Source organism: Mustelus asterias, chromosome 4 (genome assembly GCF_964213995.1).
Source record: "Mustelus asterias chromosome 4, sMusAst1.hap1.1, whole genome shotgun sequence".
NCBI lineage: Eukaryota > Metazoa > Chordata > Chondrichthyes > Carcharhiniformes > Triakidae > Mustelus > Mustelus asterias.
In genome coordinates, this window is record NC_135804.1 from 42,389,237 (window position 1) to 42,403,884 (window position 14,648).

A 14,648-nucleotide genomic window follows, 5' to 3' on the forward strand; every position below is an offset into this window, starting at 1 on the left:
TGAGATTTTCCAGCATTTTTTGTCATCCATAATTAGTATTTATTTAAGCTGAGTGTGTGGACAATTTGAGTAGCAGCGTGCTTTTTGAGAGCCTAAACAAAGAGGATTATTTATTCACAGGTTCGCACTGAAAATCTGGCACTACGTCACAAACACACACATATATACTCTCGAGGAAAATATAGCTAAAGCAAATAGTGTGCTTTTACAAGTTAATGAAAGAATGCTTTATAATTCATGTAATTGGCTCATCTTGGAAAACACAAGATGCAGACCTGGTAAGAAACGTTTTTCACTGAAGTGTGGTTAGTTGAATTCAGTAGCTGAAATTGAATACCAGAGACGTTGCAGGATTATCTTAAAGACATGAAGCGTGATCTTACCACCCATTCATGCCACGCTCCTGCTGCAGCGAAGATGTAGAATTTGACAACGAGCCAAATCTCCGTTCATGACAGTGGAATAGGAAAATCCCGCTGGCGTGAACGGTCGGAAAATCCCGGCCATTGACTTTCTACAGGTTGCAAAGTTAGTAACTTGTTACCAGAAGGTCAATTTTCTGTATTAATGGAATTTCAAAATGAAATAGGCTTAGAGACCTTATGAATTTGTAGTCTTAAGGCATAGATATTGTTGTCCTCTCTGCTGCTGCTGTTTCTGCCATTGTTGTGTCTTGCAGACAGCACTTAAAGATAAAAAGAGAGATTAACATGGCTGCCTTACCATGTGGTTTCTCACTCACCTTTTCTAAAAGTTGTGTTGTGCTTCAGTGGATTAGCTACAACCTGGGCTATTGTTGCAGGCATTCACCTGGGGGTTTGAGACAATCGCTGTCTTGGTTTCAGAATGAGCCACTCAAGTCAGGAAACACTTTTTGGATGGCTTCAAAAGATGAGCAATTACACTTCTTAGTCTGGAATGTGTCCTTTCAAGACAGTGTGGTAGTTTGAATTGGCAGAGCCTGTCAGGTAACTCTCGGCGACCATCTTGTGCAACCTTTTAATCTCTATTTTAAAAGAAAAGTCCATTCTGGAAAATTTAACGCTGTGCATGGTTTATGTTTCAAAGTTGTGGATATGCTGTGCCATTACTGGACAGGATACCTGTCAAGACCTTTCAGAATCTTCCATGTTTCAATAAGGCCGCTCCTCATTCTTCTAAACTGCAGAGTATTTAGGCCCAATTTACCCAGCTTCTCATCATAGGGCAAACCTCTCATCCCTGGAACCAATCTTCAGTGTGCCACCTTCAATGCCAGTGAAGCTTTCTTTAAATATGGACATCAAAGCTATGTACGGTATTCTAGGTGTGGTCACACCAAAACCCAGTACAATTTCAGCAAGACTTCCTTATTCTTGTACTCCAATCACCTTGCAATCAAGACCCGTATGCCATTTGCCTTCCAAATTGCATGCTGCACCTGCCTGCTAACTGTCGTGCTCTTTGTACACTTAGGTCCCTCTGAACATCAGCATTTGGAAGTTTCACACCTTAATTCCTGCTCTGTAGGGATTGTATAAAATATTGCAAGAGCAATATTTTATTCAATTCCTACAGAGCAGAAGGAGGCTGTTCGGTCCAATGAGCCTGCACTGACCACAATCCCACCCAGGCCCTATTCCCGTAACCCCACATATTTATCCTGCTGATCCCCTGACACTAGGGTCAATTTAACATGGCCAATCAATCTAACCCACACATCCTTGGACTGTGGGAGGAAACGGAGCACCCAGAGGAAGCCCACGCAGACACGGGGAGAATGTGCAAACTCCAAACAGACAATGACCCAAAGCCGGAATTTAACCTGGATCCCTGGAGCTGTGAGGCAGCAATGCTAAATACTGTGCCACTGTGCTGCCCATTTCCTCATTTTGTTCAGTTTGGTCAATGTTAATTAGTCTCAACTTTGTTCATAGAATCATAGAAATCCTATAGTGCAGAAAGAGGCCATTTGGCCCATCGAGTCTGCATCGACCACAATCCCACCCAGGCCCTACCCCCATATCCCTACTTATTACTTTGTTACTTATTGTTTCTGCATTGTTGCCTCGAACCATAAGGGAAATACAGGGTTGCTCCAGTGTCACCAAACAGTAGTTTCAGGTAAAAGTGGCATTTAGAAGACATCACATTCTACAATCAAAATCATAAAAAAGACAAAGGAAACTCTATGCCCTGTGCAGACTCCAGCTCATGTGATGCCCATCAGCCACACAAGACCTCATTTGCACCAGCAGATTCCATGTTGTCACACTTGCTCCACGTGTACCACAGTCATGCTCTGTTGTATTATGTCTTGGTTCTTTTCTTTCTCCTCATCCTTTGTTTTCATCTCTTTGTCATTCATCCCCATTCATCTCTTGACTAGACTCTTCACTGGGCGTTCCTACTCTGGCAGCTTCCATTCTGATTTTTGTTCTAGTGTTGCTGGGATGTTTTTAACCACCCGATTGTATTCAAGACTGTACTGTCTAAAATGTTTATCTGTACTTGTATTGTTGAAGTGGTCTTTCAGTGTCCGGTTGTTTATACGGTATGTCATCAATTCATGGAGTGCTGAATAACTTGCATGCAACTTACTTCTCAACAAAGAGCTGCAATAGAGATTATTGGAACACTTCTGATGACTGCTGTTCTAAAGCAGCAGTAATGAAATGCAGTGGACCCAAAGATTATCAGCCAACTCACTGAGCTTGATTTTAACTCACTCAAAACCCATTCACTTACAGAGAGTTAAAATCAGGCCCATTGTGTTATTAGAAGCAACTAGGATCATTTCATTTTTGACTTTGATGCAGAAATACTACAATGGTTTCAAAGTGTTAGTGACAGACTTAAACGTAAAACAAGCTGCACGAATCTATGAAGCCAGCAATTGCTAAATTATCAAAAATCCTTATTTGGATAAACAGACTTAGGTAGAAAATATGTAACACATAGGAGACATTTTTGTATTGAACCAGAGATCAATAGTCATAAATATTTATGAAGAATAATCAGCTTTAACTTATTTGGCCATTTTCTTTGCCTGCGTTGCCAACATAGGACTCCTTGTTCTTCTGTCCTTTCATACCCATGTTTTTTTAAAAAAAACCTTGTATAACCTTTGTGTAGAAACGAACCAATTATTTGAGAAAGAAAATCAGCCACAAAGGCAATCAGCTGCAATGATCTGGTCAGAGAACACCGTTCACTCATTGTAACTAATATGTCCTTTCAGCAAGTACTGAATTATGCAACAGTGCTGATTTTTATGTTCTTTCTCAACAGACGACAACCTTGTACAGTTTCTGAGGTGTTTAACTTCTGCTGGGTGCTGTTTGTTCAGACCAAAGGTAAGTGGGCAAATCATTGTGAGGAATCAGCAGAGATAATTTTTTTTTGGTCTGTAGCGCCAAATTGTTAAATCAACAGTAGAGATGCACTTAACTGAATGAAGTGGATTATTGCATAAATCATGACAGTTAAAAATAATAATTCATCGGTGAATCTGATAATCCCATCCTCTTGGGATTTGTGTGCAACACTGCAGCTTTACAATCAATGATTAGAAGCAATTTTCTGATTCTGTTGAAATGCTTTTACTTTCCTAAGGTGATCTTGTTATGTCTATTGTTCCTCAGCAGATCTCAAAAATATTATTACTGGTCCTGCACAAATATTTTCAGTAGTGATCACTGTGTACGTGGAATAGTTTAACCTGTAGCATTAGGTTACATAGATACCAATAAAGATGATTGTATTGTCTGAATTAATAAAATCATAGTAATCTTTAACTGCAAAATTATTCTGAATATTTAAAGAGACAAAAGGCAAAGCATTTTCTTAAGATTGCCTGTACTAATATCTCAAAAACATTGTTAACTTAGATATCTTAAGGCCACAAATTTCAAAGGCAGTTCATTATCTTTGTAGTAAGTTAGGTGTACATGAAACAGGTAATTTTTTTTGCCAAATCTCTGAAGTTTAGATCTTTCTCAACAGGCAGGTTGCATACTGAACCTGAAGTTCCTTCCTAATTTCTAACAGTTACTTTAAGTTATCATAAACTCTTCCATTTGATTTCTTATTGCAATTACCGTTCATTTATAGCACACCATCAGATGTTGTTCTCATTTCATGTAGTGTGTATGGTTCAGTGTGGGTCACCCAGATTGACAGAGCAAGTTTATGTAGTAGCTGATTGACAGCTGGTCCGATGACTCTTTTCAATATTGTTATTATTATTTCAGTGTAATTCTGTGGCTTTTTGCTGCTGACTGGATTTCTTTTAGTTGCATTGCCATAGCCAGAATATATTCCTTGTCGAGCTACCTGAATGCTTACTTTTAAGCTTTTGCACCATACTGCAGTCTTCTGGGGTTTAATCCAACTTGTTTGAAGTTCCACTATGCAGTCACTGTTGTGATGTATGAAACACAGCAGCCACTTGGCATGCAGCAAGCTCCCACAAACAGCAATGTGATAATGACCAAATAATCTATTATTGGGATGCTGATTGAGGGATAAATATCTGCCAGAACACCAGAGATAACTCCCTTCCTCTTGTCAAATTAGTGCCATGGTTATGTCCACCTGAGAGGGAAACAGGGCATCAATTTCACATCTTGATTAAAAGACAACACCTCTGACAGTGCAACGCTCCCTCAGTGTTATAGTAGAGTCTTAGCTTAGATTTTTGTGCTCAAATCTCTGGACTGAAACTTGAACACAGAGCCTTCTGTCACAGTGTTAAGAACGAGTTACCTGAGCCACAACTGACATTGTACCTGAGCCATACATTGACACAGCAGTACTGAGAAAGGAATTGCTGCACTTTTACAGGAATCATCCTCTTGAGCAACATGAAACCATTAGCTGACATCAGTGGTCCATGGTGGATGTTAATAATCGCATGACATTTTCTTTTCAGTTCTGCCAGTATGTTCCCACACCCACCAGCAATAAAATAAATTAATTGCCCATTCACTAATTTTTGTGTTTTAGGATCTTGCTGTGTGTGAGATAGCTCCCATGCTCTTTCACATTAGAACAGTCACCGTACATTGAGTTAATTCATTGTAGTGAAGTGCTGTGAGGCACTTCTGAGAAAGCGATAAACAGTTACACAAAAAGACAAGTCTTCTTTGTAATTATTCCACAAAAGCTGAATTCCAAAATTCTGGCTCAATCTGATAAAAGGTTCTGGCTCAATCTGCTGCCTTCAAGATGAACAAAATTGAAAGGTAGTTGATTCTCCATATTTTCCCATGTCACCCCCGACGATACCCACTGCTGGTAGGTCCAAATATTTTGATGCTAAATTTTCAAATTCAAACATTTTATTGCTGGAATTCTCTGGCCTTTCACGCCCACGCCACAGCAAGTGAGGACGAAGAATTTGGCGCTCAGCCAAATCTCTATTTACCGCAGCGAGATCAGAGAATCCCGCTGCCGTGAATGGCTGAAGAATCCTGCCCCTTATATTTCCGACTTGAAAAAGCAACGTATTTCTTGCGAATGACCTTGACTCACACAATTGAGGTGATGCAATCTGTATTTCTTATGTTGAAAGGGACAGTAACAGGATTTGAGCTAGTAGTCTATTAGTTACACACTAAAGAAAAAAACTGAACAGTTGAGGTGTATTTCTGTCCACTTTCAGGTGACTTTTCATAGTTAAACTCTAGTGACTAATTTGAAACCCAAATAATATTATCACGTGTTATATGTTTTAATAAGTTTTTTTACTAAACTGTGTCAACTATTTTACTGATTAAATGATCTGCTTATTGACTCAATTAATGGAATATTTGGTTACATAAAAACCACTGATTGCAAAGCTACTAATACTTTCCTTGCTGAATTATGCAATGAATGTTTCAAATTCCCATATCTCACACTGACCCAATCCAAACTCACTTGAGATTACGGGCCCTATTTTACCATTTTGATTCTAAGTGCTGGGCGGACTTGAAACTGGGAGTGTTTCAGATCCGACTTTTAGATCCGTTCTCAGGTACCCCCATGTGCACTCTGCCTGAAAAAATATCAGCAATTCCGAATCGCACTGCAAAAGCTTGTGGGTGGGGCTTAATGCTCCCGAAATCCTGCAGCTCCGATTGGCGCTTCCAACTGCACATACGCAGGAAAAAAAATGATAGAATGCGGCTCCCCTGCCACATCGCTCCCGGGTTGGATAATGCCTTCCCCTGGCCCCACAGACATTGCTCCACCCCCACAATATTACTGACCCCCTTATCCCCCCACCGCCTCCACCACCCAGAATGATCACGGGCCCCTATCCCCCGCCCCCCACCAATCTCAAGCAAAGTGGCAGCGGACCCCGTTCCCCCTCACTGATCTCAAGCAGAGTGGCAGCGGACCCCCCCTTCCCCCTCACTGATCACAGGCAGAGTGACAGTGGACAACATTACTGACATGCAAATGGCCGCCGCGCTCGTTGCGGGCACGGTCCCAATCGCGGTCATTTTTGGGCCTTGGTAAAGGGGGAACCGGTGCGGAGGCAGGCGCAGATTGTGCTACTCACCTCACACCCAACATTACCATGTTTTTGCGCCCGAAAATGGGCTCATCTTGATAGCAAAATCGGGCCCTATATTTTGCAATGGCAGTTGCTCAGTTTATATATAAGGACGCATAAAGCCTGTTTGCTACTTGTTTTGCTATTACAGTGATTGTCACTCATTTCTTAACAATGCAGGAATCTGTAATATGCAGTGGAGTGTGAAGGTCACAAACATCACCTCTCATTAACAGCTGCACCCAGAACTACTTGAAATGAGCTGTAATAAACAAGAATTCCTCCCTCCTGCCAGTGCTGCTTGAGGAAATTATTTCTCTTTCACTGTTCCAGTGACCCTGGTTCATTCCTCCCCTTATCAGTCCTACTCCCTCCCCATTAACGTCACTCTTTGGAAGATTGTCTTTGTTTTAATCAGATTTCATTGTTGTCTTTGTTTGTTAACACACTCTGAAGTTTAGGTGCCAAAGTTTGCTTTCAGAAATTGCTAAATATTTTCTAAAGGATAAATTGTACTTTTCAGATTGGCACAACTCATTGGTGTTTCAACATATTGTGCCACAGAGAAATATGTGCACACTGAGTTCCTAGCTTCGGTGTACTACTCTGAGGATGAGCTGAGGTAAAGGCAGGCTCCTCCATGGGAAAAAAGGGGGATAACTGTACCTCTAGCTTCATCAACCTGCATGCCTCCTTAAGATGACTTATAGATGGAAGTCTCCAGCCAGGGAATGTTCGTGGCAAGAGAAAGCTCCAAGTGGAAAGAATAAAGAGAATGGTTATCATTTAGAAAGGGGAAGTGTGATTTGGTGTGGAAGTGGGTGAATTTTGCCCCAGGGGAAAGTTGTACCCTTGCACCAAATGGTAATAATCATTAATTGACTATCGGACAACTGTTTCATGTCAGATCAGGCATGTAGCTGTTATTTTTAAAAATCTGTTCATGGTATGTGGACTTCGCTGGCCGTGCTAGCATTTATTGACTTTCTGATTGCCCTTGAGAAGGTAGTAGTGAGCTGCCTTCTTGAACTTTTGCAGTCCACATGGTGTAGATACACCCACAGTGCTGTTAGGGAGGGAGTATAAGAACATAGGAAGTGGGGCATAATTGCTCTGGAGAGGGTGCAGAGGAGATTTACAAGAATGTTGCCAGAGCTTGAAAATTGCAGCTATGAGGAGAGATTGGGTAGGCATGGGTTGTTTCCAAGTCCTCACTCACCTGAAGAAGGAGCTTGAGGCTCCGAAAGCTAGTGCTGCCAAATAAACCTGTTGGACTTTAACCTGGTGTTGTGAGACTTCTTACTGTGCTTACCCCAGTCCAACGCCAGCATCTCCACATCATTGTTCCCTTTTGAACAGAGGAGGCTATGGGGTGACCTAATTGAGCTGTACAAAATTTTGAGGGGCCTAGATAGCGAAGATGGGAGAGACTGGTTTCCCCTGAGGGGTCAATTACCAGGGACCATATATTTAATGTGATTGATAGGAGGATTAGAGGGGACATGAGGAAAAGCCTTTTCACCCAGAGGGTGGTGAGCATCTGGAATTCATTGCCTATGTTAGTGGTTGAGGCTGAAATGCTCAACTCATTTAAAATGTATCTGGATCTGCATCTGAAGTGCTGTAACCTGCAAGGCTATGGACCAGGTTACAGCACTTCAGATGCAGACATGATGGACTGAATGGCCTCTTTATACACCATAACTTTTCCATGGCTCTATTCTATGGTTCTAGACCATTCGGCCCCTCAAGCCTCCTTTGCCATTCAATAAGATCATGGCTGATCTGATTAAGACCTTAATTCCACGTTCCTGCCTGCACACACAATCTTTTACTTCCTTCTCAATCAAAAATCTGTCTAACTCAGCCTTAAGTATATTTAACGACTCAGCCTCCACTGCTCTCTGTAGGTGAGAACTCCAAAGACTGAAAAAGACAGTCAGAGGCTTGAACTGGAACATTGTTGTTTGCAGGTTTCACAAGCACAATGCCACTGTGCTTCAGGCAATAAATCTAGCCACAGGTGCCAGTGGGGCACTTTTGTCTGCCTTGACTTCAGCACATCCTTATCAGCCGGCTATCATCTGATTGATTTTGCTTGGTGAGCTTCAGATTAGCATCAATGTGTAAAAACTATTAACGGTCCCTTGTTTTCCATCAGTGAACTGTTGCCATTGTTTATTTAGTGTGGGCAGGGTTGGCAGTATTGAGAGGGATTTGTCTCTCCAACTTGATTTCACTTTGCTGAGACTGTAATAAAAGTAGCTTTCCAGGAACAGTGTTGGATTGTGGTGATAGTCACTCCAGGCCATCGTGTCCTCTCAGTAACCTTCTTGATGTCAGTGTTTTGCTTGGCACGGTCAGCGGTGTATTTCAGCAAACTCTTTCTGTGACGCTGCTTCAGAATTCCTGTGATATTCAGATAATAGAGCTGTGCCTCGTTTACTGAGCAGAATTTAATTACCCCTCACAACTATGGCCAGAGGGGCCCGTAAAATCAGGTGGGAAGGAGTGGGGTGGAGATCTGTCGTTTGAAAATATCATAACCCCCACACTAATTCAAGGGTGGGGATGTTGAAGATGCACCACCACCCCCCCCCCCCCCCCCCCACCCACCCCCACCCCGGCCGTATGTTAATTGAGGCACTTAAGTGACCATTTATGGGCCATTCAAGGCCTTCATTCCACTGTCACTATGTTCTACCAGCAGCAGGGATACCAGTTTCTGGTGGCGCTGCTGGGGCTAAAGAGCTCTCGGCCAACTGGGGATCATTACCTTCAGAGACCAGAAAACCTAGGGGCAGGCAGTTAACTGCCCGATAGGCATTTCATCTCCCGGGACTGTCAGAAATGGCTGTGGAGTGTTGGCCAGCAGCTTTCCAAGCAGTGGACAGGGCCACCCCTGCAGCCACTAAATTCAGTCCATTGTGAGGAAGGTAGAAACATGCTTCATTCAAATTGGCCCCTCAGAATGGTTTAATCTGTCACGGTAAGAAGTCTCACAACACCAGGTTAAAGCCCAACAGGTTTATTTGGTAGCAAATGCCACTAGCTTTCGGAGCGCTGTCCCTTCGTCAGGTGGAGTCATGGACAGATTCAGCTTTTGTCTCATTATTCTCCAGCATTTGATAGGAGAGTACCGTTCCTAAATTGATCCACTTATGCACTTTTTAATTGTATGATACATTTCTGATGGAATTCATAGATCGGGATCTTGGGTTCGTGTCACACTATCTGTAACCCCCATGACTTGCCTGGGCTTGCAAAATCTCACTAACTGTCCTGGCTGGAGACAATACACACCTCTTTAACTTGTGCTTAACCCTCTCTCCACTCACATTGTCTGTACCTTTAAGACTTGATTACTTGTAAAGACTCGCAGTCCAACCATTATTTTGTAAACTGAGTTTGTGTCTTTATATGCCCTGTTTGTGAACTGAAATCCCACTCACCTGATGAAGGAGCAGTGCTCCGAAAGCTAATGGCTTTTGCTACCAAATAAACCTGTTGGACTTTAACCTGGTGTTGTGAGACTTCTTACGGAATTCATAGAAACAGCAAGAGGCTGCTTATTTTCATTGACCAAAATTTTATACCCCCACTATCAATATCCACGCGGTTACCATTGACCAGAAACCCAACTGGACTCGCCACATAAACACAGTGGCTACAAGAGCAGGTCAGAGGCTAGGAATACAGCAGCAAGTAACCCACCTCCTGACTCTCCAAAGCCTATCCACCATCGACAAGGCACAAGTTAGAAGTGTGATGGAATACTCCCCACTTGCCTGGAAGGATGCAGCTCCAACCACACTCAAGAAGCTTGACACCATCCAGGACAAAGCAGCCCAAGTGATTGGCACCACATCTACAAACATCCACTCCCTCCACCACCGCGCTCAATAGGAGCAGTGTGTACTATCTACGAGATGCACTGCAGCAATTCATCAAAGATCCTTGGACAGCACCTTCCAAACCCACCACCACTTCCATCTAGAAGGGCAAGGGCAGCAGATGCATGGGAATGCCACCACCTGCAAGTTCCCCCCAAGCCACTCACCGTCCTGACTTGGAAATATATTACCATTCTTTCGCAATCGCTGGGTCAAAATCCTGGAATTTCCTCCATAACAGCAATATGGGTCAACCCACAGCACATGGACTGCAGCGATTCACCACCATCTTCTTAAAGGCAACTAGGGATGTGCAATGAATGCTGACCTGCCAGCCATGTCCATGTCCTATAAATGAATAAAAAAATATATAAAATATGTCTGGAGAAACTCAGCAGGTCTGACAGCATCTGTGGAGAGAGAATAGAGCCAACGTTTTGAGTCTGGATGACCCTTTGTCTTCTGACGAAGGGTCATCCAGATTTCTCCAGCATTTTCTGTTTCAGATTCCAGCATCTGCAGTATTTTGCCTTTATAAAATATGCCTGTATGCACTAAACTGAAATTCGACTCTTAAATTCATTCCTTTTGGAACAATTACTTTGTCCGTAAAGGGACGTAGGTGCAGGAGAAGGCCATTCAGCCTCTCGAGTCTGCTCTGCTATTCAAAGAGATTCTGACTGATCTTCTACCTCATTGCCATTTTCCCACACTGTCCTCGTATGCCTTGATATCTCCAACATTGGGACACATGTACACACGCCATAATTTATTTTTATTCACTCATCGGATTTGTGCATAACTAACAAGGCTGGCATTTATTGCTCACCCCCTTGCCCTCTCAGTTACCTTTGAGATGGTGATGGATTTCTTGAACCGTTGTAGTTTATGTAGATTTTTCATAATAGTTTTGATACATCCGAGTGACTTGCCAGACCATTTTAGAGGGCAGTTAAGAATTGGCCACATTGCTGTGGGTCTGCAGTCACATAAAAGCTAGTTTGGGTAAGGACAGCAAATTTCCTTCCCCGAAGGACATATATGAATCAATTAGTTTTTACAACAATTCAGCAGTTTCATTGTCACCATTACAGATATTGGCTTCTTATTCCAGATTTATTTTTACTGGTGGGCTGATGTAATTACAGCATAATACATTTACATCAGCAGCATTTATTCTCAATGTGAACCTAGTAATTTCGGATTGAATTATAAAGTTAAGTGCAGAATGTGTGAATTTAAAATAGGGATATAATTAGGCACATTTTTCCTCATATTCTAAACCCATTTAACCCCCAAGTCTGTACTTGATCTGCTACCCCCCAATGTGCAATATATGTTCACACGCGGTGACTCTCTTGGGGGTCTTCTACTGGAATCTACTTCAATCATTCATCCCCAAAACCATCCAAACCCTCTGCTTCTAATTTATAGCTTGCTCCCACTTCCTCCACGCCGCTAATGAAGGATGATCTTTAAATCACTGTCCCCATTGTCCCTTAAAATTTCCTTCTCAATCATTTTGCCTTGTCACCTTTCTTTAAATGCCTCCTATCTTTAAGATCTTACCCCCATCCCATGCGTCACTCACTGCAGATTCTTTCACATCCTGTTATTATTCAATAAATGATGTTATAGTGCAATTCAACGAGGTGAACTTGCTCAGTTGAAGCTGCTTTTCTAGTTGTCCAATATGAAAGGGCCACACACAAGTAAAATAAGAGCAAGTGACTATGGGTGCTAGAAAATCTCAGCAGGTCTGGCAGTATTTGTGAAGAGAGACTTTGGCCAGTGTTTCAAGTCTGAATGACCCTTCATCAGAGCTGTCAAGAGCTCTAACAAAGGGTCATCCAGACTGAAAACATTAGCTTTACTCTCTCTCCATAGATGTTGTTGGACACGCAAATATGATCTTAGTATAGAAAAGAGATTGGTTCAGCAAATGCTGTTCTAATCCTTCCTATTGTTCCACTCAGATACCTAACTTACCAGCATTATTAACATTAGAGTGTTGTTGACTGTATATTTTAGACAATTAACCACCCTAAATTATTTTAAAAAAATTTTACTTCATTCTTTAAAGTAACAAAGCTATTGCATAGAGTTGGCAGGGCAAGCCCTGAATCCACTTCCTTGCTTGCTGCAAAAACCAATTCAAATTTAATCAAATTCCTACAGAGAGACATATAAGATCTATGCTGACAAGAAAATGGGTTTGATTTGACTTAATCTTAGCCAAAAAGCCATTCTTCCAGAATGGATTGACACCGATGCTACCAATACTATTTAAAACCTTTAGCTGTATTTGAGGTTTCAGTTGGACAGAACTCTTTTTTTTCATCACCCGTCTTCAACAGTATAACCCAGGAAAATGCTCTGTGTATGTCTGGATGCGTTCATCTGTAGAGCTCACTACTAACAGTAAAAATTTATGTTGTTGTTATTTAGAGGGGAGTGGGCAAAAGTCCCTGTCCGCGAAACACTTCATTTGATGTCAGCTAAATTTGAAAAGCACCCAGGAGGCCCAATGGTTCACTGAGCAGTTTGTAAACTAAGTTTGAGACATTTCTTCTTGTGGTGTCAAACAAAAGTGAGGGGGAACTCTCACTCTTCTTCACATGAGCATTTGTTTAGGCTGTAGCTCCAGATTCAGCCTGCAACATTAGGCTCAATATAAAGCAGAAACCTCTTTGCATTGCCACTTAACTTAGAATGAATGTGCATCCCTTTTTACTAACGTATCCTGTTCTTAGTAAGGACAAAAACAGATGGAAATACAGAATACTATTGTTCTTGTGCAATTTCAACACAACTTAAACTTTATAGCCTATATTCAAATAATGTCATAGCATAAAGATTTTAAATAGTAAAAATACCAATGCATTGCACCCTATTTCAAACAGGATATTGTGTTAATGGACTCTAGCAGACTGTGGTGTCAATTTTTTATTTTAAATATCTGCTCATTTTTTTACCAATGCTTATGCACAGAGTGAAACTAAAATTGGCATGGGTAGAAAGGGTCTGGAATCATGTAATTTTCACTCGGTGGAGTTGGGGTGGGGATTGAGGGCACAAATACAGCATGGAGTTGGGCCCGCCGCCCCCAGAAGCAGAGCGTAGCAACCAGGGGCTGGCTGATTGTCAAGACGGACTGGTTAGAGGGCCTGCCTTGGTTCTCTGAAACTTTATCCCAATTGTGTTATAAGATTTTAGGCCCTCCAGCCCTCACTGCCACCCACCCCCCCTTGACCCTTTGTAACCCTGGTCGCTGGCCTCCCTGACCTCCCCCTGCCCCCACCACGATCGTTGGCCCAACCTCCACCCCACCCACAGACATTGCTGGCCCCAACCCCTTCCCAATAGCCAGCCTCTGATGGCCATCTTCAGCTTCCAAGTGCCGGCCCTACCACCAGCCACCACCCCCCAGATGCAAACTTCCACCCCCTTTCCTCCCCTCCTACCTCCCCCAACCCCCGGTCTGGCTCCACACCATAAGGCCCACCCTTTGGCACTGCCCAGTGCCCACTGGGTACTGCCCGGGTGGCAGTGCAAGGGTGCCCAGTGAACAGTGCCAGGGTTTGGTTTGATTTATTATTGTCACATGAATTAACATGCAGTGAAAAGTATTGTTTCTTGCGCGCTGTACAGACAAAGCATACCGTTCATAGGGAAGGAAACAAGATAGTGGAGAATGTAGTGTTACAGTCAAAGCCGGGATGTAGAGAAAGATCAACTTAATGCAAGGTAAGTCCATTCAAAAATCTGACAGTAGCAGGGAAGAAGCTGTTCTTGAGTTGGTTGGTGTGTGACCTCAGACTTTTGTATCTTTTTTCCGATGGAAGAAGGTGGAAGAGAGAATGTCCGGGGTGTGTGGGGTCCTTAATTATTCTGGCTGCTTTGCCGAGGCAGCGGGAAGTGTAGACAGACTCAATGGATGGGAGGCTGGTTTGTGTGATGGATTGGGCTACATTCACGACCTTTTGTAGTTACTTGTGGTCTTAGGCAGAGCAGGAGCCATAGCAAGCTGTGATACAACCAGAAAGAATGCTTTATATGGTGCATCTGTAAAGGTTGGTGAGAATCGTATTCAGTCCATCATTCTCCGCCGGTTTAATTGATGATCTGGGCATTGGCATCAGGGGAACAGTCCGTACCTTTGTTGGTGACTTAACAATAAGTCATAGTTATACTTATGACTCCCACACTACAGGTTATATCCCTGGAAGCAG

At 42.6% G+C, this 14,648-nt stretch overlaps 1 protein-coding gene across 1 annotated transcript in view; it reads left to right on the forward strand.

Moving 5' to 3' along the window:
- The window catches only part of rbl2 (retinoblastoma-like 2 (p130)), a 133,005-nt gene that overhangs the window by 19,430 nt on the left and 98,927 nt on the right, over positions 1 to 14,648 (forward strand). Inside the window, exon 4 of the mRNA XM_078210886.1 lies at positions 3,271 to 3,335. Within this exon, the coding sequence (XP_078067012.1) occupies positions 3,271 to 3,335 (65 nt within the window). The remainder of the gene's footprint in view (positions 1 to 3,270; positions 3,336 to 14,648) is intronic.